This window comes from Crocodylus porosus, unplaced genomic scaffold (genome assembly GCF_001723895.1).
Source record: "Crocodylus porosus isolate Cpor-Errol unplaced genomic scaffold, CroPor_comp1, whole genome shotgun sequence".
In the NCBI taxonomy this organism is placed as follows: Eukaryota; Metazoa; Chordata; order Crocodylia; family Crocodylidae; genus Crocodylus; species Crocodylus porosus.
In genome coordinates this window covers 2,842,168-2,869,382 of record NW_017728943.1, presented here as the reverse complement: position 1 = coordinate 2,869,382, position 27,215 = coordinate 2,842,168, and the positions used below count along the sequence as shown (strand labels likewise).

The 27,215-nt window shown below is 42.7% G+C and overlaps 1 protein-coding gene and 1 long non-coding RNA gene across 5 annotated transcripts in view; one reads left to right on the top strand and one right to left on the bottom strand.

Annotated features, from left to right (window-relative positions):
* LOC109318951 overlaps window positions 1-8,708 on the bottom strand; it is a 21,366-nt gene extending 12,658 nt beyond the window's left edge. The window contains exon 1 of the long non-coding RNA XR_002103354.1: window positions 8,698-8,708. This is a non-coding gene — a long non-coding RNA (uncharacterized LOC109318951). The remainder of the gene's footprint in view (window positions 1-8,697) is intronic.
* KANSL1 (KAT8 regulatory NSL complex subunit 1) overlaps window positions 1-27,215 on the top strand; it is a 172,704-nt gene that overhangs the window by 11,957 nt on the left and 133,532 nt on the right. For 3 of the 4 annotated variants that reach the window (XM_019548451.1, XM_019548448.1, XM_019548452.1), the window contains exon 2: window positions 14,911-16,285. In XM_019548451.1, coding sequence (XP_019403996.1) covers window positions 14,994-16,285 — 1,292 coding nt within the window. In that variant the 5' untranslated portion in view covers window positions 14,911-14,993. Of the gene's footprint in view, window positions 1-393; window positions 409-14,910; window positions 16,286-27,215 lie in introns of those variants that run through there. The other variant, XM_019548449.1, reaches the window with a different exon arrangement.

Sequence of the window (27,215 nt, the reverse complement as noted above, 5' to 3'; positions counted from 1 at the left end):
CCCGTGCCAGGCGCGCCTTGCACCAAGTGCCCGAGGCCGCCGCGGGGTTCCCCTATGCACAAGGGCCCGACTTTGTTTTCACTGCTGCCGGGCGCGCCCTGCTGCCGGGGCGGCTGCTCGGCTCGGAGCCGGCTGCAGCCCGAGCCTCCCCCCTCCCCCCAAGTCTGCGCGCGGCCAGCAAAGTATTGCGGGGCCGGTGTTTGGCGGTGGGGGAGGGGAGGGGGAGGCCGGGTCCATGGCGCCACTTTAAATTGAAATCTCCAGCAGGAGCTCGCTGGAGCCTTTTGTGGCCTATTTATAAACTTGCAGCAGGGCCGGGGCGGAACGGCGCGGCCGAGCGGGCGGCTCGAAGTTCTAGAATGGAGTCCTGCATCGCCCCCCCGCGTGTTGCCATCGCTCCGTCACGTGGTGGCGGCGCGGGGGGGTCGGTGCTGAATGGTGTGTAATGAATTAGCCGCAAAGTGAAATCGCTCGCTAGTTGTTTGCTTGGAAGGAAGGGGAAGCCCGAGATCAGCCAAAACATAGAGCCAAGCATAGGGACAAGTATTGGACCAAGCTTTCAAGTAAACCGGGGGGGAGGCATAACCTGTACTCTGCATTTTTATTGTTGTTGTTATTATTATTATTATTATTATTTTAATCTGAGAGAAACTTAACCCTTCACACTTCCAGATTCTATTGTTGGGCTGAAATAGGAGGAGGAAATGTAGTGAGGGGGTAGCTGGGCAGGTGCGTTAGTGTTTCTGTCACCCTCTGGCAGCTGGAAAGGCAGCCATTCATTTATTTGTAAGGGCTTAGTGTGCATTTGTGCTAGGTGGGGTTCCCCCCCACGTGAGTTTGATCCACTAAACAAGTTGTACTCCCCCCCCCCAGTTGATTTCTTGTGAATACAGAATGATTCAAAAGGCTTTGGTTTGTTTCCCAAACAAATTTTAAAATCCCACTTTTTGCTGCATGTTTCGATTGCATGTCTGCAATGATAAAGGAGAGCATCTTTTTGGGCCAGATTGCAGAAGAATTTACCTACAATTAGGATCTGTCAGCATTACCTCATTTACGTAGAGTTAGGATGGTTAGGGTGTCTTCAAATATTTTTTGCATCATTCTTGCAGTTTAATTTTTATCTTTTTTTACAAAAGATGTGTCTGTAATCATTTTGCAGAATGACTGTAGAATATTTTTTAATGAAACATACATACACTTAAAATAAAACTTCATTGTTCAGTGTTGAACAGAGTGACAAAACTGAACAACTCTCTAAAGCTAGCCAGGGACCACAAGTAGCTGCTGCACATTTAATCTTATTTTTACAGTTTTGTTTTCCCCGTTGACCATTATTTTGAACAGTTTGGGCCATTTTCTTGCTAGCTGTTACATCATGTCATGTGATGTGTGCTGTGTGATGTGTATTTCTAAAAATAAGACAAGGTAAAAGGCCCATCCTCCAAAGTTAAATGATACATTATGAAAGTGGGAGAGTACTTCAGTCCTGACACTGATATGCCAATTGTGGTGGTAAACTATTTCTTTTCATTTGGGCTATTTAAAAAAAATAATAATAAAAGATGGAGAAGAAAAATGACTTTTTTTGGTCCAGCACTACACTGCTTTTTCACCCTCCTATCCCTCTACAGAGGGGTGCTTCTAATACCGTGGACTTGTTTATAAACCCTTGTACTGCACACATGGGGGAGATAATATGGGTTTTCTACCTTCCTAATGGATTTTAGCTTCCAGTTTGATTTCTATAACACCTCTAAATTAAAATAAAAAGTGAAAAGAATCATTTGACTATTCATGCTGGAACCTCTTAAGGTAAATTACTGGCAGTAACTAATGGTGGGGGGTCTGTTTTTATCACAGTTAAAGGTGATTTGCAGCGTCTGGGAGGGGGAGGGAGAGGGAGCATGTGTCTTATGCTCCTTTTTTTTTTAAACACATAATGGAAGCCAGAAAATGTGTAAGAGGTTTTTATAAAAGTTCTCTTTCTTCAATGCTAAATTTAAAATTTTGTCAGTCTGGAAAGACTCGTAACTGGAGTACTAGTGAAATTATGACCTCAGAAAAGTCAACAGATTAGAAGCTGAGCAATTCTTTATGAAGCAAATCGACTTTGGTCATTGTTCAAAACTTTGTGTGTGTGAACAGAATTCCAGTATCTATTGAACTTTCTGAACAAAGCAAATTTCCCAAGTTTAAACACCCTACCTTTTTTTTTTTTTGTTTTGACCGCTAACAATGCATGTTGAATGGGGATTCCAAATAGTTCACAAGGGAAGATGATGGTTGTTTTTGATGTGAAGGTGGAAACAAAAATAAAAATATTTAGACATTCCTTTTTTAAAGGATGGAAATATAAAAGGAACACACCCCACCTCCTGCAAAACGCAAATCAACTCAACACACCAAATTTGTAGGCATTACACCTACACATTTTTTTTTTTTTCCTTCTGTTAACTTTTCTGAATCTGTTTGGCAAACCAGTTGAATGTGTGTTAAATACTTTCTTTATCATAACCTTCAATGTTGTTTTACTTCCTGTACTCTTTAAAATCAGACTATCTGTGCTTGTATGATGAGGCCAAACAGTTTTGTTAACTAGGTTTTAGATGACAGCCATTACTTAATGTGTTTTGCCCACTTTTATAGCATTTAAAAAAAAAAAAAAAAGTTAACATGCTGCTGGGACCAAACAAATGCATTATGTTGCAGCATGCAGTTAGTTCTTCATGTTGGTTATTTTGTGGTCTCGTTAAAAGTGAGTTTTTGAGAGGTGTGTGTTTTGGGTTTTTTTGTGACAATTGGAATGGCAGGAGATCTGAGAAGCACCATTTCCTTTGCTGCATTTTATGAATACTGTTTTCCCACTCATAATTTCCAGGAATACAATTTGTATCTGGAGTGAACAACAAAATCACTTTTTAGAATTCTCCCTCCCAGAAAGAGAATGCTCTCCAGACTCCTCCTAACCTCCTGTTTGTCTGCATCTTTTTAAGGATGTGATTTTTGAACTGCTTTGTTCTGCTATTAGGGAAAAGGCTTCCTGTCTGCCCTTGATTGGATGAAGAGTTACCACGCAGATCTGCAGGGTTTTGGTGATGCAGTCATTTAGTAAACATTATTCCATTATGCCATGTGGACAGCCTCTTCAGGGCACACTCAAATACTGTTTTACAAAAGAATAAGTTGCCAGTCAGTAATTAATTCAAAATGGGAAGTGTTGGTGGTCAGCAAGACTTGATGCTGAAAAACAACTCTGGTCCTAGTCTACATTTATTAGACATGAAAACATCTTACACGTTTTCGCATAAACAAAGTCTGCAAGGATTGAAAAATGATAGAGGAAGCCAGCTGAAGAAAAGAAACGGGATTAGTTACAGGTTTCTTTCAGACCTTTTTGTTCCTGTCTCATGCTGGCACTTAATTTAGGATTGCTACTGCAGATTTATTTTTTTTCTCCCCAAAGCACTGCAGAGTTTTAAGGGAGCAAAGGGTTTGTTTTTAAATAAAGTAGATATTCTAGTAAAGCTATGTTGAATGCTAATCCAGACTTCAGTTAAGCTACAGGCAAAGATGATCATAGAAAATGGGGTTGGGAGGGACCTCTGGAGGTCATCTAGTTCAACCCCCTGCTCAAGAGATGTTTAAAGTCTCTTGATTCTGCCTTTGTCTCTGCTAAGTTATACCAGACTGTACTGTATTGCCTTTACTCTAAATCTAAATACTTTCTGAATGAGGCCTGCAGTGATGCAGTAGGACAGAATGTACTTGAAGTTTATGATGAACTTTCTTTCTTTGTGAGCCTCAATGAGAGGTGTTAAACCAATTTCACATAGTAATTTTGGTAACAAGTCATTGATTATAATGAGCACACTTTTTTTTTTTATTAGAAGTAAGCATTTGCTTTTTAGTCTTCTGGCTCAGATCAAGTGAAGAATAATATTCAGCATCCCTGTTGTGAAGTTTGCTTCCTGTTGTTTGCTGCGGTGGGGATCATCGTGCATTGTACTTTTACACTGTGAGTCCCTGAGCAGTCTTACAGTTGACATCTATGCTTAGCTTGAACAAAAGTGTTTTAGATCATGGACAGGATAATACAGCCATAGGATTACTGGCTGTGTACCAAATAAGACATGTAAATTCCCCAAGAGGCAGCAATGCTTAATGGATTGATCATGGGGCTAGGAGTTAGGAAGGAACTCTTGTTCTAATCCTGTCATTGCCACTAATTTGCCATGTGACATAGGGCAAGTGACTTAATCTGTTTCCTTATTGGTGAAATATAACTACTTAACACTCTCCCTTGGGTGCCAAGGTCTAGTTAGTTATTGTTTATATAGTCGGTTGAAATGCAGAGTGTTACAGAAGTGTAATACACTCTGACAAGTCTAAAAATTGCAACTAATATTTTGACTAACTTCTTTCCTTTTAATGCATGCATTTGTAAGGGCCTGTTTAATCTTAAAATATATTGAGAATTTTTTTTTACACACTTTTATTAAACAACTGTAGCATTTGTTCGTATTTAATTTGGCTCCAAAGTCCTGAGTTTAAGATTCTGTATTTCCTAGGCAACACTATAATGTACTTGGAATAGGAAATCTCATTGCAGTGTTGGTTTGTGATGGGATCTGCCACTGGAGGGGGAACTTGGATTTCTCCACTTAGAATCTATTAGTAAATGCAAAAGGAACTGAGATTTCAAATATCTTGTTCAGACTTGGAGCATTTAATTATTTATTTTTGGAAAAAGGAAAGAAAAATACTGCTTATAGATCACCCTTCTGTCTTTCCATTAAAACTTCTATAGCTGCAATTTTGCGCTTACTACTTATTTCAAATGAACTATTTTTTATTAAGACCATTATACTCTACAAACAGATTTTGTACATAACTACCAAACCTATAACTTGGTTTGAGATCTGACAGCCAAGCTTGTTTGTTTCTTTCTTTTACGTTGCTTGTAATAATAATACCACTTGTTCTGTAATCCAAGTTTTCTGTTGGTGATCCCTATTAAGTACAAATGGGTTGCATAGATCTAATAGAAAATGCCATGTGGGTGGAGACTGGAGTTTTGCGCAGGTGTCCTTGAGGGAATTATTTGGCTTCCAAGATTACTATTACTAGGGTTGCATAAGTAAAGAAACTGTATTCACTCTCAGATTCCAGAATCTACTTGCAAGCCTGACAGTTGTGTTCATATTAATTGGTGCACTTGCTTTATGATCTTGAATCATTGAGATAATTAGCACTTAACCCCACAGTGCCACTGCTTGTTACTCCAGAGCAGAACCACATTTAAAAAAAATCTTTAATACAATTTCCAAGAGAGTTTAAATGCCTAGCTAGTTATTTAGGCAGGGGAAGGGGTATGGTGTATGTGTCTACTCTCCTCTTCTATTTTTACTTCTAAAATTCATTTTAAATTTCTAGGTCCCCAAACCACATATTTGTATGCACAAACTGTTTGCCAAGCTTCATATGATAGGTTATTGGAACAGCAAGTTCATGTTCTGTTATGTTTTATTAAGTAAAATTTTGAGAGTTTATACATAGATGAGTGTGCCTCTAAATTGGCAAACATTACCTCTAAATTGCTTCTTTTTTCCTTTTTAAATTATAGAATGTTGAAAGATGTCCCAATGGGGTTTTTTTCATGCCACTTCTTAAAAATTTTTTTTTAAAGAGAAATCTGCTCTCAGAAATCCACAGCAGGCAGCTTGTATGCCAACTTTTTGTTGAGGTGCAAAACAAAAATTTTAAAGGTCTAGTTCTACATCTTTGAACTTCTAAGCACTTCTACTTGTTAGAATAGATTATATACAATGTACACTTTCTAATTATTTCCAAGGGTAGCTTGATTCATACTAGGCTCTTCCCCCCTTTCTCCCCTGAGTTCTCTTCATGGGTGCTGTTAAAATGGCAACACAAGTTTAGATGAGCTATGACAAAAAGAAACAGATTGGTCCATTTTCTGAGAAGCCTATAGCTTAGGTTGGGCATAATGTAGGGAATGGCAGTTGAAAGAAGTAATGATGTGGTGGGGAAGGGGGAGAAGTGCACATACCATACAGCATACAAGTGTTTTCATGTTTTAAAAGCTTTTTAAAACATGTTTTTTCTAAGGATAGGGAGCAACCTGAGAGAGCTTGGAGTTATCTTGTAGATGCAGTATGAAATGTAGTAAGGTTGGAATGCAGTTGGGCAGAGCTGAAACAAAACAGTTCCTCTCTACACAAATCTTTTGCCTTTTTATTCAACACTTCTACAATCTGAAGAGAAACCAGCAAGGGGTAGAATTTTGAGGATGAGCTTATCTTGTGATACAGGAAATACCAGTGCATTTAAAGGTTTAAAGAGTGGAGATGGTTGACATGGCAAGGAAGGAAGATGACTGGTAGTAGACTGTAAGATGAATTAAACCATAGTATTGGAGGCTTCAGTAGTCTGGGGGGTAGTATTAGTGAGATGCGGTTCAAGGTCCTGGTGTAGAGGTGCACTGATACATCAATCTATATTGAATTGGCATTATTAGCAATTGGCTTTTTTGGCTGATGTGGCTGATGATGCCACTAATTAGATGTTGTGCATGCATGTAACTGCAGCATTTACGCAGCCATCCCGGCAGCATGGAGAGCAGCATCCGGCTGGTAAGTCTGCTGTTGGGGGGTGGCAGACCAAGGGCAGGAGCGATGGGGGAGGGAGTGGGGCTGGCATCGGGGTAGAGGCAGGCACTGCACAGCAGGGGCAGGGTGTGGGACAGCCACAAGTGGCTCGGGAAAGGGGGGCACATTCTGTACTGCAGGCGTGTCCTTCCTAGTTCTGTGCACTAGGTAAGTGTGGATGGCTGCTGCTGCTGTGGTCAGGGGCTGGGGGCAGTGCTGGGCAGGAGCTGGGTTGGGGCTGCACTCAGGGCAGGCAGCAGTAGCACTGGGAAGAGTTGCGGGGGTGGCCACAGGCCACCCCATAGTTCCCTTCTCAGCACTGCTGCCGCTCACCCCAAGTGCAGCCCTGGCCAAACCCCCCTGCCAGGAAGAGCCTGGTGCCAGCCCTAGCCTGCAGAGGCATCCTGCCCTTGCCCAGAGCACAGATCCAGGGGGCACACCCTCCCCTTGCCGTCCTGGAGTGCATGCAGTTGTAGGAGCTGTCCCTTATCCCCTCTGCGCCCCCCGGATGAGCCATGGCTCCATCCCGCACCCCGCTTCCTCCCTCGCCTTTCCATGTGTTTGGAGTGGGGAGAGACTAGCCGGATGCTGCTCTCCAAGCTGCTGTGCTGGGCCACATATTGGCAATCAAATTGTCATCAGCCAGTATGGCTCATTAAAAATTGGCCATTGGTATCAGCCCAAAAAAATCTCTATTGGTGCACTCCTATCCTGTTGCCAAAAAATATATATGTTGAAGAAGTTTTGCAGGAAAAATTGGAAAGACTTGAGGGTACCCTGGATTGGTTAACCAATGTTTAACTAAGGTTGTACTGAACTTACTACCTTTTTTAAAGTACTGATAGGTCAGAATGGTTTTTTGTTTTGTTTTTGCTTTTTTTGGAAACCTGTTCCTTTTTCAAGACTGACTATCAAATTGGGTTTTTAGAACTGTAAAATACTGAACGTGCTTTGGGATATGTCCTGGCGCAGCTACTGGTGCTCATCACACTTCTGAAGGAGTGAACTCCTTGCTGTGCTTTGAGGCACCTTCACAGCTCTGGCACTTCCATATTTGTTAGCTTGCATTATTTTAAACAGCTTATGTAAAGAAACCCTTTCACTGAATAGCCCTGGTACTTACTCTTCTCTGACCCTCACTACATTTTTTTTTTTTCCTGTTCAGGAAATGGATGAAGAGGATGAGTTGAGTGGTAATTGCACTAACCTAATTGCCTGTTAGAGTCTTGTATCTTCCCTTTTATTTACTGCTAACTTTTTTCCTGAAGGAAGATCTAGTCATTATGGGGATTTTAGAGCACTTCAAAATACTACTTGTAAACGAGAAATTTTGGTCTCTGAGCAAAATGTGCCATGAGTTGGACTGGAATTTGTAGTTCCTAAGTTCATCCTGAGTTTGGTGACTATCGTATGTAACAACCCAGCCACAAAGCTACTCTGACAAAAGTTGGCCACTAGGACCTCAATTGTCCTAGTCTTGCCCCATATTTTTAAGTCTGTCTGTTTACTTTGTGTCAACCTGGAGTTAAAAGATAGTCAATATTGCTTCTGCAAATAGGGTAATTGCACAGTTTTAGATTATCTTGAGAGGTGGTATCAGTTTGGAGAACGTTGCAGCCATAGTTTGAGTCCCAGGCATGCACAAGAGTTAGGGGACAAAGTCACCTAGTTATTCTGATAAATCAAGTTACAACCTCAGTTAACTCTGCTCAGAGGACCATCAGTTGTAACCTACTCCTCCATGAGCCACAGCAAATTTCAAGGCCATTGTGACAGTACTTCATATAGAGGAGGTAGAGAGTTTGGAAACAGGATACTAATCGGTTGGTAGGAAGACGTTATTAAACCTCTGCTGCATCTTAACAACACTACCACCTTCATACACTACAGAATCAAAGCTATAGACATGTCATTTGCCAACAACTAAAAAACCCAACAACACAAGGGCCATGAACAAAGGGAATGTAAATTGGTTTTAAAATGGATTTTGTTCCTCAATGATTGTTTCAAGACTTGTCTATAGTACCACTGATATGATTCAGTGGTGGAGCAACCACAATATCTGCAGTGTAGATTACTTAGGATTTTGAAGGTGCCCTTTGAAGGAGTAGAGAAGATACCAGTGTAGAAAAAGATTTTGGCTTTTTTTAATTTGCTTTTTTAAACCAGTGACTAGATGAAGCCTAAACAGCTCTCCTGAAATACCCTGTAAAGGACTGGGACTGTAGGGTTATACCGTGATGAGCAACTGAGGGTTCTAGTCATGGTGTCAAACGATTTTGAGAGGAAGTTTAACATCTACTTTTTCTTCCTACCACATTCAGTAATTTGAACAAAAGTCCCTGTGTGGAGGCTCTGTGTTCATCCCTTCGATTGCAGAATTAGGATAGGAGCTATTATTCCTCTTCATCCAGCAAGGAAAAGGAAAATAGTCTTTTAGAGGTCAAAGTAGTAGTCATTCCACCTACCTTTTAACAGTCCTAAATTCTTTTAAATTCTGCATGGTCATTATTTTAAGAGGGAAGTTCTAAAGTTGTTTAAAATATTGTTCACAATATTTCTAACTTGCTTTCAAAGAGCAAAGCTTATAACTAGGAATTGCTAAAGAATACAATTCCAAGAAAATCCCTACCAAACTTACAGATGACACTTGAGAAGACTGACCTTTTAAATCAATGGAGCAGAGCATGGAAATAGAGCATTGCTTATTGAGAGAAACTTTTGATGTGTTTTTTCTTAAAGTTTTAACTGTCCCCTCCATCCCTTCTACAAAAGTGGATAAGTTTAGGAAATCAAGTTGCGTTATTTTTAGCGACACCTTTTTTTTTTTTTTTTTGCACTGGGTTATTTAAAAAAACAACAACAAACAAACAACCCCCCTCTCCCCCCCAAAACTCTGAAACAGTTTCTGTTTTGGTTTGGGCAAAGTCAGGGGTGTCAAACTTATTTGGTTCTGTAGGCTGGATGGCTGGTCCTTGGGTCAGACTAGGCGCATGGACTCCTCACCCATGTGCTTGATCCAGCATGTGTCAGCTGCCTGGGCTAGTCTAGGACACTGGCCCAAATGAGGGCTGTGGTCTGGGGATGCTGGCACCAGGAGCCTCACTTTGGGTCTTTGTGGGTTAGATATGGCCCACAGGCCATATGTTTGACACCCCTGGACTAAGCAGATTAAGAAATTTTGCTTTAAACTGCTCTTAACTTGGAATAGGTATTTGTAAAAAGTTTTGCCTTAATTGAACTGATTTGGCCTTGTGTGCAAATAAGTCTGTGAGGTCAGCGTTGTAAAGCCCAGTCTCTGTATGGGGGTTTCCAACTCCTGTCCACATCTTCCGTGTGCACACTCATGTTATGTTCAAGCCGTCAGTTGCTGTGGTGCTGGGCACAAATGGGAACTTAGGTGAATGTGCCTCATTTTAGTCACTTTTAAAACTTTCCACCTTCCCTTTAATTAGTCATAAATACTTGTGAAAGGTGAATTGACGTGCGCAGAGCAGTCTGCTTGTTCTTTCACAGCATCTGTTGGAATGAGCTAGGGCTCATGAAAGCTTAGTGAGTTGTAGTCATTGATGGTTCAGTGTCTGGTTGGGAGGAGGTATCAAGTGAGGTTGCCCAGAGGTCTGTCCTGGATCTGGTATTAACATATTCAAGATTCGGATGATGGGATTGAGCGAGTGCTTAGCAGCTTCGTTGATGGCATCAAATTGGGTGGAGTTTCAGACATTCTGGAGGGCAAGAAGGAAGGAGTCCGCTGGTGGCCAGTTGATCGTGGGGGGAGATCCCCTGCGGCGAACTGGCGAGTGTGCCAGTGGCGGTTCCTGCTTCAAGTCCCACCCCCCAGGGGTATGCATACCCCTGGTTGAAAACCCCTGACTTGGCAGACCACTTCTTTGGTCTATCTACTAATCGGATGAGATTCAGTATGGGCAAGTGAAGAGTCTTGCACTTGGGACAGAGGAACTGCATGCACATATACAGACTGGGGAATGATTGGCTAGGATGCAGTACTGCAGAGGAGGCCATGGGGGTTGCAGTGGATGAATAGGATGAATATGAGCCAACGCTATGCTCTTGTTCATGGGGGTGGGGAACCCAGCAGCATGCTGGGTTGTATTAACAGAAGTCTCTTGCAAGTCAAGGGAAATGATTCTTCTACTCTATTTAGTACTGGTGAGATCTCACCTGGAGTACCATGTCCAGTTTTGGGTCCTACGCTTCAAGAAGAATCTAGGAAGTTTGGAACGAGTCCAGCAGAGAGTGACAAAAACTACAGGCAACCCGTGCTATTTCATTATAGCGCTCATTTAGAATTGATACCCGATTCCACTGAGCACTTGGCCAGTTTTGCTAGAGTGCTCAGTGGAATCAGAGTTTTGGCAGGCCAGGCAGGCAGGGAGAAGCGGTGGTGGCAGCGAGTGGGAGGTGAGTGAGTGGGCAGGCAGGCATGAGAGCCCAGGGTGGGACAGCAGAAGCATGGGCCCAGGCTGATGCATGGTGTTGGAGCAGTGGGAGGGGTGGTGGAGACTAGTGGCTGAAAAAGAGGGGAGGAACATGGGACCCAAGCCAGTGCCTGGGGCCAGGGCTGGCAGCAGTCTGCACCTAGGGTGGGGGGCAGGAGCATGGGGCCTGGGCTGGTGTGTGGGGCATGTGCTGGGGCCGGTGGAAGCCTGCACCCAGAGCAGGGCAGCAGGAGCAGCAGTGCCCGGGCTGGAGCGGGTGGTGGAGAGAAGCGGAAGCGACAGAGGCAAATAACGCGAGGCCAGGGCCAGGGCCAGTAGGGGCCTGTGCCCAGAGTGGGGCTGCAGTAGTTCCACTGCCCAGGCTGGCAAGTAGGGCCGGAGAGGCCAGTGGTCAAGCATGGGGGGGGTGGGGAGAGGCAGCAGCAGTGAGAAGTGGCGAAAGGGGGCGGGGGGGTCATGAGTGCGTGACCCATGCCAGTGCCAAGGGCCATGACTGGCAGGGGCCCAGGGCAGGGCAGCAGGAGCATGGGGCTAGGTTGTTACGTTGGGCTGGAGTGCTGGGGAGTGGGGAGAGGTGGGGTAGGGCAGGCAGTAACTAATTCATCTCCACTTACATTCATTTCTATGGGGGAATGGGTTTTGCTTACCGTGGTTTCACTTAGCACTCAGTTTTTCTGGAACCAATTAAGAGTGCTAAGCGGGGGTTGCCTGTATTAGGGCCTGGGAGGCAAGATTTAGGAGGAAAGGCTGAAAGAGGATTATTTAGTCTGGAGAAGAAAAGACTGATGATTTGATAAGTCTTCAAATATTTGAAGGGAGGTTATGAAGAGGGGGAGAGAGATGCCGCCTCCTAGTCTTGACCATAGGGGACAGGATTAAGAGGAATGACCTCAAATTGCAGCAGAGGAGATTTAGGTTGGATGATGTTCATGATTTAGAAGGGTGGTCAGACATTGGAGCAGGCTACCTAGATAAATTGTGGCATCTCCATCCCTGGAAATTTTCAAGAGCAGTTTTGACACTTGGCTGGGATGATTTAGGCATGGATGATCCTGTCTTGAGGAGGGGACTGGACTAGATGACCTTGTGAGGTCCCTTTCAGTGCCATGTTTCTGTGATATTAAGGTCTCTGAAGTCCCTTTCATACATATGCCATTTGTGTGGCAAGTGGAGAACTTGCTGTAACAAAGGAAGTTGTAATTTATATATTCAAAAATATTACAACTATTTTAGCCCTTATGAATGTTGCTAAATAATTTCTGAAATGGGTTTAAGAATGTAGTGTGCCAGCTCAGTTTGGGCAGTGCCTAGTTTGTTTTACAGAAAAAAAAGGACTTGTCCATGTTGAAAAGAAATTCTGTACAGAAAACAGCTATTTTAGGCCTTCCAGGCAAAGAACTTGAGGAGCTGTTCATTTTTTGTGGGCAGAGCTCTGTATTGGGACTCGAGTCCTGGGATCTGTTGCTGGTTTTGGTGTTAGTGTCCTGGGTGACCATAAGTGAAATCATTCTACCTTTTACTTCTGTTTGTTTCCCCATCTGTAAAATGGGAATAAAGGGGTTGATGAGCTTTGTTAAGCACTTTTGAGATGTACCAACCAAGTGCTGTAAGAGCGAGTTATTCAGCATGGATGTAGTTTAGAGACTTGGCTTGTGTCTTGATGTGAGACTAGGCGTGTCAGTCTGAGCTGGACAAAAGACACGGTAGAGGTACAGATTAGACCTGACTGAATCACAGATGCATAAGCATTAGTGAGTCGCAGACCACTTCAGATGTTATGAAAGGACATCTGCTGAAGTGAGCTGTGGCTCACAAAACCTTATGCATCTCTGATTCAGTTGTTCTACAAGGTGTACCTGAACCTTGCCTTCTGCCAGACCTGAGAGATGTTAACTGTTTAGATTTCAAAGATACAAGTAGAAATATTTTCTGTGGTATTTTCCTCCCCTCCTCCTGCTTATGTTGAAAGGTCATTTAAGTGAAGAATGTTCCCTTTCAGTTTGTCTAACATTACAGTCTCTTTCTAATGCAAAAAAAAAAGAGCCACCTCCCCACTTGAAATGGAACAAAAAGGTGCCTTTGTTGATAATGTTCCCAAGTAGAGTATTTTTGTTTTACAGTTTAAGCTGGAAGGAAACCTAGCAGAATTGAAAGATTTTAAAATATAGAATGGAATTAGTAATATATGCATCTGTTTCAATTTAACATTATTCCTTATTCTCTTGTGGTGGCATTTGCTGAAATCAAACCCCTAATTTTTCATGTAAACTGAAGTAGAATTGAGGTAGTGGTTTATCAGGTAAAGATACCTTTATGAGTTGGGGTTTTTCTGAGAAGAAAACCTTGCACAGTGAGTTCTTGGGAAAGGGAGAAAACAAGTGAACAGTTGACTTCTGCATATACTTTGGGGGGAAGTTAGTACAGTCTAAATTATTAGTACTGTAAAAAAGTTTATTTCTCAGATGGATGAAAACCCTGGAAGTGAAACCTTTTCAGATCTCAAGTAAGTTGTTGGAATTGTCTTTCTAATGACTAGGAAGTCATATTCATGCCTCTTGGAAGAAGCTGAGTTAGAGAGATTCCCTGCCTCTATCCAAGCCCTTGTCTGTCGGCAAACTTGGGCCCTAACTCATCATTAATGCAGCTTCATTCATAATGGAAGATTAATGTAAGTATAGCACAGAAATCTTCCAAGCTGAGAACTGGAGCTGCTGAAACTGTATGTTGGGTTGGGTAGAACAGGAAGCTGATGTGTCAGGACAGAGAGAGAGGATGTTTCGGTGCTGTGGATGGGATGGGTAAGGGAGGCTTCCACTTTTGGGAAGTACTAAAGAGTAGTTTTCACTCTGTTAAACTGAAAGAAGAGTGGTTTTGGTAGTTTAAGATACTGGACGGGGACTTGCGAGATATGGGTAATTCCAAACTGTGCCATAAGTTTCCTAGGTTGCCACAAGAAGTCTGCATAACCTCTGTGCTTTCATTCTCTGTGTAAAATAGGAATAATATTTGTGTGCTTACACATCAAGATTTTTGGGGTGGGATTTTGTTAGACGTGGTTTATGCTTAATAGCTATGTTGAGAGTGTAGGAAAAATTGCACCTGACATGTCTGGTGGCAAAAGCATTTGTAAGTACAGTTTTATTGGCAAAAGAGACTTTTGTTATAGTGGGAGTTGGTTTAAACTGAAATGGCTGGAAAAATTAAACAAAATGAGAGAACCCTTTCTTTTGGCATAAGTTCTGTCTCCACCTGGAGATTGCCAGCAAACCTTTTTAACTCTACATAAACACTAACTTTTGTTTATATAGTGTCTAAAACCCAGGAGGTCTTTGTAGTGTAAGGATGCTAATCAAAATGTAGGATCTGTTTAATATTGATAGGGAGGTCTTCAGAAATAGTGTTGGGTGTACTGTCCTGCTATTGAAGTCAGTGGTAAATCACCTGATGACCTCATTGGGTGCTCATTAGGTCAATGCAGAGTGGTGAAGAAAACCATGAACTTTCAATTCAAGGTTATCAGAAGTATGGCCTTGCTGCTCCGCTTCTGAAACTGGGGCAGTACCAAACTTCATGCATGTGGAAACTTGAGCACAGTATTTTCAAAGGTACATTTAAAACCTGCGAGGAAACCCCAGGTACCTGTGCCAGTCTATTAGACCTGGCTTGCTTCTGTCACCTGCAATATAACGGGCTATAGTTTTAAGCAGAACACCTTGTTTGTGTCGCAGATGTCTTATTGGCGCTTGGCTGTTTAACTGATTCCATGACTTTTCTTTTTCTAGGCTGTCCTCTGGCGAGGCAGTAAGAGGCAGTGGAGCTGGCCTCGGCATCGGGAGAGGCTGGACTTCCCGTCTCTCTGTGCTGAATGGCTGCGATGGCGCCCGCTCTCACTGACGCAGCAGCTGAAGCTCACCATATCCGGTTCAAGCTGGCTCCCCCATCCTCAACCTTGTCTCCTGGCAGTGCCGAGAACAACGGCAACGCCAATAACATCCTCCTTACTGCCAACGGCACCAAACGGAAAGCTATTGCAGCAGAGGATTCCAGCTTAGATTTCCGAAACAATCCTACTAAGGAAGAGCTGGGCAAGCTTCAGCCTCTAGTGGCCTCTTATCTCTGTTCGGATGTAACATCTGTTTCTTCAAAAGAGCCTTTGAAGCTGCAAGGAGTCTTCAACAAGCAGACAGTCCTTAAATCTCACCCTCTCTTATCTCAGTCCTTTTTGAAAACAAGTGATCTGTTAGAGTTTTCTTTAGAAAATCTAAAAACAATGAGTTCTAGTGGTCAGCCTCCTCTGCCACAAGCGCCTGTTAATGGCTTAGCCAAGAAATTGGCAAAAAGTACCAATTCAGACCATGAAAACTCCAGTTCACTTAATGGTGGGAAGCGTGCTCCCCTCTCTGCCACCCTCCAAGGTGTTGACTCTAACACCGCTGGGGGGTCTGAATCAGGGGACTTAAAGGTGGGTTTGACCAATTGCACTCTTCCACACAGAAGCCTTGATGCAGAGCACACAACTCCATTTAGCAATAACAGCACTGCAAACAAATCGTCCCTTAATTCCACAGAACAGCAGCGGGTGCTTGAAGGAGGCAGTGGAGAAACCAGGTTGGTGTCTGGTGAGGATGTTCCATCTGATTTTGTCAGCAGCAAATCAGAGGAACAGAAACCTTCTCTGTCAGCTGCTCAATTCAGTACCCTGGACTCTGATATGAGGACCAGGGCACTGCTGCGGCGGCAGGCAGACATTGAAAACCGTGCCCGCAGGCTGCAGAAACGCCTGCAGGTGGTGCAAGCCAAACAGGTAGAGCGACACATCCAGCAACAGCTGGGTGGCTTTTTGGAGAAGACCCTGAGCAAACTGCCAAATTTGGACTCCTTGAGGCATCGTAGCCAGCTGATGCTGACCCGCAAGGCAGAAGCAGCCTTGAGGAAAGCTGCAAGCGAGACAACTACTTCGGAAGGACTAAGCAGCTTCCTAAAGAGTGACTCTATCACAGAAGAACTGGAGAGATTTACAGCCAGTGGGATGGCCTATTTGAGATCCAGTGAGCAAGCATTCGATTCAGATGTTACTGACAGCAGCTCAGGAGGGGAGTCTGACATTGAGGAGGAGGAACTGACCAAAGCAGACGTAGATCAACACCATGTACCATTGTAAGTAAAATGGGAATGTTGCCCAGTTCTACAGAGGGAGGGAGGATGCAGTGAAAGGTGATTAAAGGTGCAGCAGCTGAATTTTGAAGGAAATTATTTGCTTCAATTCCATTTTGTAGAAGGAAGAGGCAGTATTAGAATTGGGAAAGCTTGGCTTGTTGGCATTGCTTCGTCCAGTTAACCCTTGTAGGGATGCAGAAAGACAAGAGTTATATCAGCTTTTAAAATTTATAATGGTTGAACATGGGGCACTGAACTGTGTAACTATGTTTTTTTGGTCTATCTATTCCTCTGCCAGTGTAAGGCTAGCTAAACTACTCTAAACTTGAGAAAACAGTTATTGGTTCAAAAACTGTAAAGCAGGTAGTCTTCTTTGCCCCTACTTCCTACTTCTCCCCCCCCCCCCAAAAAAAAAAAGTGTCCACAGTCTAAGAAATACCTTAAGACTGAACATTCAGTTGCATAATAATGTTAAAGGTCTTTACTTAAAGTGATGTTATCAAGCAGTAGGTTTGGCTAGGGCATCTAGATGAGCTACACAAAAAATCTCTCTCTGATGGCTTGTTCTTGGGGTGAATCTGTGTGTTGAACTGCTCAGGCAGTGGGGATCTCCCTATACATTCAAAGCCAGCGATAGGTAAAATAAGGTCAGCTTGGGGCGGGGGGGTGTCTGACATGAAATTGGATTTTGCAGAATCTAGTCTCTGTCCGTGTGTGTGTGTAATGTGTGCATGTAAAGTTTAGCCCTAACACCTCAGATATGAATGAAGTGTAATTGATGTAGTGCCATCTTCCAGAAGCTGCTCTGAGTTTTGAAACCATAACTTTCAGAGCTGTGAACTTCACTGTTTCCTATTAATCTCATTCAGTGCTATGACATTCTTGTTTAAATTTGCACACACAAAACACCTTCAGAACTGGGAGTATGGGGAGGGAGAGAGGAAAGGTCTTATTTTAACATTTCTGTAACTAAAGGGGATATATTGGTTTTTTGGTTATTTATTAATTTCTAGGTGGATTATTAGACCTTGTGTTTGAGATTTCAGCGTAGAAACTTTATTTTATTAAAGGAACACCATTCTTGCAGAATTTAGATGAGTTAAAGTATTCCTTTATCAGGTCAAGCATCAAATATGCTGTTTGTGCCAGTTGGAGATATGGACATTCTGTTCGGGAAATAAGTCGGATACTGTTGATTTGAAGAAGAGAACTTCATATTTTCTATCCAATACCTTTAATTTCTTGTATGGCAAAAACAGAATTTGGGGGTAGGTGATTTTGGAATACAGGTGGCAAAGACTGGCATCCGAAGAGAGAATTAGTGAAATTCTCATTTCTGGGTCTTGTTATTACTAGTGTGAGTCGCATAGCTAAGCTCTTCAATCTCCTGAGGTTTAGAAAATTGTAGAAATTCAGCAACTTTAGTGCTCCATAGGAGGCATTCTTGAAATACTAATTCTTGGAAAAGGTGGAGAGTATGTATGTGTGCTTGCATTGGGTCCAGGTTCTCCAGACCTGTCAAGGTTTGTGCATGCGAGCATTCAGGAATGAAGTCTTCAGGCTCTGGAAGAGTCAACATAATCCATACAGATACCATAACTGAGTGGTACAAAAACGCCAGAGGCTGTCAGGCAGTGCTATACTGGCATGCTGTGTTTACCTTGCACATGCTGTTGCCTAAACTGGAGGTAGCAGAGCAGCATTACTTTTGTGCTACGCACAAAGGAAAGCTAGCTTGCTTTGTACACAATAATTGAGAAGTTTAGATTCACCTTGAGTTCCCGTGTGCTTGGGCCCCATTGGGAAGTGAGGTTTGGCAACACTGTGGGGATGGTGGTCCAGTGATGGTACCCATGGTCCTTTTAGCCTCTTTCGATGTACAGGTATGGATGACTGCATCTCTAAGCATCTTCTGGGATGTCATCCCTCTTAGTATCGTTAGGGTCTGCTGCCTCCCGTAATACAATTGGGTTAGTCCCATTTTTTTCCTTCCACACGGCATTATGTCTTGACTCAATCCATGGCAAAGGATTTTCTTTCTAAAATAAGCCACCAAAATGTCAGTGTTTTGAAATGTCTCTGAATATAGTTGGTTCTTGTAGTTTGCTGAATCTACTTAATGGAGACCAGTATATGAGGAATCTTACCCTGTCTTCTGTAAACTCAGTCATAGGTCGTGTGCATTTTCCAGTAAGTCTACGGTGTAGATTTTTTTTATAATATATCTCTATATCTATATGCACACATTTTTTCTTTCATTTTTCACATGTCTAGCCCTTGAGACTGGACTTGGGTACCTTTTTACCAAGAAAAGATATTGAAGGAAATCAAATCTTTCTTGACAAAGGCAGCTGTGGATCTTGTCCCTCCATACAAAACAGAAGTTGCTTTTTCTAGGTACTTTCTAATAATGTGATTCTCCTAGGACCTTCTTTAATTAGTATCTCATCAATTTAAAATATAAGATGGATCACCTTAAAAGACTTTCCTAGAGGCAGAGCGCAGAAGGCAATCATGTTAGGACCTTCCTCTAGCTGATGTCAAGCAATCAAGGAAGCAGCCATGCCAACTTCTTGGGCTGGTGATAAGTCAATGCATTTTCATAACATATACTTGACTGTAGTCATAACCTGCCTGTATGTTCTGGGAATGTGCATGTTTCTTTGCTTGGTTAATGGGCTGGTCCAGAGATACCACTGGAGTATGCCAGAAGATCAGATCATGTCACAACCAGCCTTTTGGAACTGCAAGGGTTCATGATAACCTGAAGTCCGGAGTTATTTATTCCCTGCAGACAATTGGAGTGTTTATGGTGCTTGATTATGATTTGTGTGAGCTATGTCTTCCTACCTCTGTGTAGATCATTTCACTCAGATTAGGGAAACCTGAGAGGTGCAAAGGTCCATAAGTTCACAGATCCCATAACCAACCACTCACTGCACGTGACATTCAAATTGAAGTGCAAGTCCCTATGGCTCTTACATTTTGTCAAGAGGGTGGTTGGTTTTGGGGCATTTCTGATTGATGGCACTCTAGAAAAATGTCCAAATGGGATTTGCAGACATACCCCTTTCAAGCTAGTGACCAGTCAAGCTTTACCTACCTCTTGTAGGGAAAAAGCACCAGGTAGAAATACTTCATGTTTGCTGAATAAATCTGTTCAAGAACAATAAAATGTTAATAGTATTGAAGTGATTGTCTTCTTTTTATCTGAAGGACCGTCTAGAAATATGTGAATCTAGAATGGGTGGGCAATTATTTTGGGTAGAGGGCCGTTTACTGAGTTTTGGCAAGCCAACAAGGGCTGCATGATAAGCAGCTAGGGGCAGATAAATATTCATTTTCTAAATTTTTTTAGAGGCCCCATGGGCCAGATAGAATGGCTTGGTAGGCCACATCCAGCAGCTGCATTTTGCCCACCCCCGATCTAGAAGATGGTTTTGATTTGGATGAATAACAAGACCACCCATAAGCTACCTAAACAAGTAGAGAGCTCTGGAGTCGCACTTTCTATGTTGGGAAGAGCTGCAGGTGTAGGTGAGACTCCAGAAGGCATTCCTAATTGCCATATATCTACTAGGGAAAGAGCTGATTCATGATGCCTTCATTTTGGCAAGAGGACTGTCAGTTAAGTTTTGCTGTACTAGCATGATCTTCAAGGAAAAAAAAAACCTATCTACCTCTGTACTGACCAAGCTGGGCAAAACCATGTATGGTTTTGTACATGGTTATAGATAGGGAGCTACTTCGTTGTTTTCACAGACAATTGTGGATTTTGCACAAACTACCCAAAAAATCCCGTTCTTGCTGCTGGGAGGGGAAGGTGCTAGTTGGCAGAGCAGCATGAAGGGCAGCGGACAAGATGATGTCTGCCCCTTGCACCTCCTCTCCCTGCCAGTCTGCACTGAGGAGCAGTGTGGCACAAAGGGCAGCCAAGAGTCAAGATGATGGCCACTAAGGCTGTGCAAAGCTTTGGTAGTCAGTTTGATTCAGAAGAGATTTGGCCTGATTCAGAGACCAAATCTCCAGACTGAACCAGGAGACCAGTTAAAAGCTCCAAATTGATTTGGAGCATCCGAATCAATTCGGCCATAGACTAAACAGGCAGCTGATACACTTACCAGCTGGAGGCAGCTGTGTCAGCTGCCTGTTTAGTCTATGGCTGAATCTCCGAAGTGGCACCAAGTCTTTTGGATACGATTCAGCTGAATTGAATTGGGATAGCGATTCAGATCTCTGAATCAAGTTGCTGTCCTCTGAATGGTTCAAAAATGAAGTGAATACTTGCCACTTCATACAAGCCTAGTGGCCAACCCCTTATCCCTCCTCCCCCCCATCTCTCTGCCAATCAAGTGCCAAGGGGTGGGGCCACCAGAAAATACCAGCAAAATTGGCTCTGCACCATGAGCAGCCTGTAAAACTGTTTGTCTCACCTCAATTTTAAGTAGGTCCCTAATTATAGATGGTAAAACCGTATCCCATTAGGCTGATAGTTGCTGTGCGTGATCACTTAGAAAAAAGGCCCCTTCCAAAAGACAACATTGAAATGTTGCGTTCTGCCCTTGTGGCTCCTGCATGGTGCAACTTTCTAGGTATGGTATCTAAGCCACCCTAGTATTTTTAGAAATTGTCTGCTAAAAGGTCTTGTACTTTTAAATGTAGTTTGTTCTGTAACAGGCATGCTTTTAAATCTGCTTTTACATGCCTTGCAAAAAGATGCAACTTTTTCAGTTGTTTTGTGTTCAGCTATGAGTTAACTATGCTAGGTTTCATTTAGTTATTTGATTAGCTCATGAGCAAAAATTATATGGTATTAGGCTTGAAAGACCTCCTGTTTCCCCAGTTAGAAATCCCTGTTTTGTCTAATGTGATTTCTACAAAAGGAAGGCTCCTTTTGCATTGGAAAGTGCAATTTAATTAATTTATTTTATTTTTTGGATTGCATACACTTCCTTGTTAGAAAGGTTATAGTTTGTTTTAGTGGCAGTTATTTCTGTTTGTAGAAAGCAGATTTCAGTTTCTAATGACTAATTTATCTCAACACATTTTACACAGATTAGGGCTATTTTCTATTCCATTTAGAACCCTGCTCCTCTGGCACACGTTATCAGTAGTCTGTTTGAGGAAACTGATGCAAAGAAAAGTGACCTGTCACAGCAAGTCAGTAGCAAAGTAGAACTAAATCTTGATTCCTCTTCCAACATGTTCTCTCTGGAACATGCTATCTTGTGTTTCACAGCTGGTGGGCGTTTCTCTCCAAGTGGTGGTGGAATTCCTTTTTAAATGAGCTTGTTTACTTACCAGTCCTATTCTTCCAGCTTGAATTTCCATCTTAAAAGAGGAATCTTTGGACATATGATACATCAAAGATCCTTTTGGGTAGTAGATGGGTACAGTGCACCAGTCTACTTGGAGTGACTAAAGGCTTTACAATTCCACTTCTTCCTCAAGGATCAAGTTCCCTGAGCAGTAATGTTACCCAGGAGACTGTAGCTAAAGCATTAATAGCAGTTCTCATAGCTATATCTTCCTGGGATTGCAATTAAAATGTATCCCTTATTAGAGAAACACTGATGCATCAGTCCAATATCAGATCAGTACCTATATAAAGAAAACTACTAGATCAGACATTGACTGGATAGGGCCGATAAATGCCCATGCTGCATGCAGCTACAGTGCAGCACTTGGGCAGTGAGAAGCACAGAGAGCTGCTTCCAGCTGGTAAGTTTTGTTGTGGTGGAAGGGGCATGGGGGTGGTTGATTCTCCACCCCCCCCCCCCATGGTGAGAGAAGGGGTGGGGGCAGAAGTTGGCACTGCCTGGTGGGGCGGGCATGGGATAGAGCTGTGGCTCATTGGGGGGGGCTGCTGCTGCCGCCGCTGCTTGAACTGGGGCGGGGCTGCAGCCAGAGCTCTTCTCAGCAGGAGTGGGGCTTGGAGCGGGCACTAATGGCACTGGGAGGATGCTGCATCCACCCCAAATTTTGCCATAGCTCGACTCCCAGTGCCACTGCTGTCACACACCCGTAAAGTGTGGCCTGGCTCTTCCCAGCACAAATGGAGGTGGCACATGGAGCTGGGCTGCCCTGAGTGGCTAGCGATGGCAGTGCTGGGAGTGGAGTGGAGCTGCAGTGAAATTTGGGTGGCTGCAGCATCCCCCTCAGTGCCACCAACGCCTGGTCTGAGCCCAGCCCCAGTCAAGAAGAGCCCAGTGTGGCTGCTGCCTGCCCTGTGCAGATTCCCCGCCCCCCCCACCGCCCTCCTGGAGCGCAAGCTGTGACAGGAGCTACCTGAACACCCCCCAGGAGCTGCAGCTCCCTTGTGCATCCCGTGGCCTGCCTGGGCAGTACCTATCCATGCCCCCTCCCTTGCTGTGGGGGGCATTGATCTATCCCGCCCTTCCATCACAACACACTTACCACCTGGAGGCATCTATATTGGAAATTGGTATCGGTCGATATGCCTCCTTAAATATCAGCCCCCAAAATCTCTATTGGTGCACGCCTACTTATTATCTGAAGCAGGACAGCTTTCATTGCCAGCCTTAAGGTGTACTCCAAAACTGACAGAAAAATCTTTCTGGTTTTGTAAAGTTTTTAAGTCCTAGGGTAGAAACAGATATTGCCTTTTATTGCATGAAGGCAAACAAAGAAATGTCTGTGCCCTTTGTGCCACAAATGCCTGTTATAAGTGGTAATAATTTGTACCACTCCTTAGCGGTGGATGTCTGTTTCCTTTGTGTCGGAGAGCCTCCGCAGCCTGGAGCTGCCTACGCTCTCCAGCTGCCCCCAGGAGGTGCTCTGGAGGCCTAAGGGGTGGGATCCTGTGCACGCACTGAATTCCTGAGCAGGGCTGGGCACCCTCAAGCCTCAAGAGCACCTGCCTGGCTTTCTTTCTTACAGATGTGTTGTCTGAGGAATCTTTGGGCACATCTCTAAACAGGGAAAGATGGGGTTTCCCTACTTAGAGATGTACCCTGACATTTCCTAGGGCACATCTTTCTAAGAGAGCAAAGCCAGACAGGTGCTCTGGGGGCTTGTGACCCAATCCTGTGCTGGAATTCCCAGGACATGCAGGACTGGGACCCTTAACCACTGGCCAAATGTTGCTTGATATCCCACAGCATCAATGGATAGAACAACAGGCATTGTGTTTTCCCCAGTCGGGTGGGTCACAACTTCATTTGGCAACATCTGTTTCTAACTCTAGTTACCTGTTCTTTAGTTTTGAAATGATTTCTTGGTCTGTAAATTATTACATATATATTCCCTGTCTGGAATAATGGGCTGCTCTCTTATTTTCCCTTTTTATATTCTTCATGTAAAAACTTATGTATGCTATGTGTGTGTGGTCTCCTGTTTTTTCTTTCTTCCCCTCCATCCTATTTCTTAATGTTCTGAGCCTTTGAGTCTGAATTAGACCTAGAAACCTTGTACTTGGCTTGTATTGAAAATCTGAAAATCCTAGAAGGTATTCTCAGAAAAGCAAAATGTTAAGTCATAGTCTTCCCCCCTCCTTTTCCACAAATCATCCCAGGCTTGTATGCTTCAAGTAATAATTTAAAATTACACAAGTCTTTTCACCTTTTATAAAGGCTGGTTTGAAGCAAAGGTACTGGAATCTCCTTATTTTGGCTTGTACAAAATGCCTATTTGAGTACTGCTAAACTCCTCCTACTGGCTGTGATCTCAAATGTGAGAACTGACTTATAAACGATAATAACATTGCTGTGAAAATGACCTTTGGGAAGATCATGTTTATGGCTCTCCTGTGCCACTTTGGGGTATTTTTGGCGAGTGATGCATTATTTCATTTATACTTTCCAAAAATGTTTTTAAGCATGAATGGAAGACCTGGTAAGGAGTTGCCTATTCAAAAATTATTTTAAACTCTAAAGATGTGCTGCTGTTCTGTCTGGCTGAGGCCCACCTGTTTGAATCAGCAGGCCAGTTTTACAGCTTTCAGAAATCTGAACAAAATTTGATACATAGAACTTCTTGGATTCTGTTCCCTTTTAAGAAATTGTGAAACTGCACTGTGCCACATGAAGAGCCTTGCATATCTTTTATCATATTTTATTTGTGGATAGTGGCAGATGTACTGTCATGTTCAGTTCCCTATGTGAATTGTGAGTACCTTTTTTGTAATTTTATTTGTTTGTTAAAGTGATCTGGTATACTAACATGCTTTGTAGCTACATTCCAAGCTTTGCTGGTTTCAGCCAGATCAGGAAACTGCCGAGGAGCTTCTTGTTTCTTATTCCTCTATGGTAGCTTTCTGTTATCCAGATGATCTGTCAAGCATTGATATGCACTTGAGTACATTAGAGAAAAGTGGTCTATAGTGAGACAAAAGAGAAAGAGGGTCCACTCTGTTGCTTTTGAGAAGTCTTTGACATTGCCATCTGGCATGGTCTGGGGTTTTCTTTTAACTACAGGTAAGAATAGTATTCAGATACGGCTACCCTGAATGGGATTCCTGAGTCCTCCTACCTTGGGTGAAGGCGTTTATGTTGTTTTGTTTTAAGTTAAAGGGGACAATGATGATGTTTCATTTAATAATAAATGGTTCTACTTTTGTGGTATACAACAATGCAAGTAAAAATGTTTGTCTTCATTGCTCAACCTGAGATGCATAAAGTAAGGTTTCTTTACTTTAAAATATCAAAGTTATGCTAAATACACCCAGTGTTTGCTATTTATTTGCGATTATTCTTTTGTAAGTTTTATATAGACTAAAATCCACCACAAATAAAATAAGCAATATAGTATTGAGAGCCATTTCCATTGTAAAAGTACAAGACAGTTATTGATGGATGTATTTTGGACATTATAATTCAACCTGGATAAATCTCCACATTATAACCTCCTTTTTCCTCTCTCATGGAGCGGGGGAGGGAGGTTTTAGTTTATACATTAGTGTTACTGTTTTACCATCCCAAAGACTTTACAGTGTTGTATTTAATCACAATATACCATGTGAGGTATTTTACCTCCAGTGTGTCCTGCCCTTGTGTCCTTATTTGTTAAATATAGATTTCCTGGCTCCTCAGTTTGGGTACTAACTTGGCATTCAAGAGTAACAAGTTTTTCCAGTGGTTTTTAGTCCAGTTTTTGGAATAGTTTTCCCATGGAAAAAAATGGTTTTTATTCTTATGGAATATGCAGTTGAAAAATGAAACTTAAGAGGATATAATTTGTCCTTTGGGCTTGCTAGTTGCTTGCCCTTTTAAAAAAAAAAAAAAAAAAAAAAAAAATCATAGGTACTTATACAAAATGAGCAACAGCCTCAGGGTATTCAGCAAGCTGTTGGGTTCAAAAACCCTTTGTCAGGCTAAGGAAGTTTTAGCAGTTGGTGTGTGCTCTTCCTGGATGGAATGAAAAGTAAAGTAGTTTAATGTTAGTAACTTTTCCTTTTGCCTTCTAGGAACGACTTGACTACGGTTTCCTTATTTGTATCCCTTCTCACCGCCAAGGTGAGACTCCAGATACATGGGTGGAATTCAGTAATGAATTTAATGAGGCACATGCATTTGAGAAGTAGATACCTGAAAGTATCTGACTCCTGTTATAATAGTAGGCTTTTGTTTTGCCACGCTCCTTTCCTTTATGTAGTCGTCTCATGGTATTCTTTTGCTGCGTCTTCCTCATCCTTCCTTTTTGGTCTTCAGTTCTGCACGTGATATGGACATGCTGCACTCCGCAGCCCGTGGCCTGTGTCAGGGCTGTCCAGCTTCTGAGTGACTGGGGCAGAAAGCGGAAGCTGGGAGAGGGAGCTCCAAGACTCTGGATGCTGTTGCAGCCAGAGATTGGGAGGATGAGGGGGACTGCAGCTGGGAGGGAAGCCTAGAGGTCACAACTTATCCTCTCATAGAGTTCCAGTTGGCAGCTCTGGCCTATGTGAAGAGTGGTATTGTATAGGGGAGACTAGTAGAGGTATGAGACTAAGCAGCAGGGTAGATGGATAAGCAGAAATCCAAAGGAGCTTGACTTCTGTTTCTTCCTGACAGGAGGCTTTAAAAAATATATATAGGGGAGTGATATTGTTAAAGCACTGAATGTAGTGTTGGTGAATAGGAAAAAAGAGATGCAAATAAGCTGAAAAAAAAAAGAACAATTGAAGTAGAGTAAAAGAAAAAGCAAGAGAAGGCACAGTCAGAGCTGTTGATTTGCTTGTTGATACCAGTTGGATACTGCTGTGCACACTGAACATATTGGGATACCAGGGTGATGGTGAAATCTGGCCTACTTAACCTGCTGGAGTGTTGAAAGCCCCATACTCTCTTGATGATTAAGCCAAACCTCTTGCTAATACCATAGGAAAGGTTTTTATATATGTAGTGAATGTATCCTGAGGGAATGTTATTCAGGGAACAAATTGTACGTGAATAGCAAACTCACAAGTACTGAATCTGTTTTGGGTTTTTGTTGTGGTTTTTTATCTGAGGACCATGTTGACAGCCTAATGAGAGCTATAGGACTGCTCTGTTTGTATACCAAGGTAAACTTTTATAAGTGAATAGAAGTTGCTTGCTGGTTACACTAGCAGTAACCTGAGTTTTCTTTCTTCTTTTTTTATTATTTTATTCCTCATAACATTGGGTTCTACAAGCAAAGCAAGGCTCTAGTCCATATTTTAGATGGTCTGTAAGAGAGGGCTGTTGTAAATACACATCTTTGGAATGCAGGATCTGCCATAGGCACCGTAAGTGGCAAGAATTAACTTTTTTAAAGTGCGTGAAGGATATCCTTTAGGAAAAAGTGTTGGAGCTTATTTTTTCTCTCCAGCATATCATGCTAAGTTGTAATACTTTATCCAGGAGAAAGTGGTCTCGGTTTTATTTTTGTTTTACTATACCAACGTTGGAGTATGGGGAGATAGGTCATTATAAGTCCTACTAAAATCAGTGCTTACAACTTTTTTTTTTTTTTT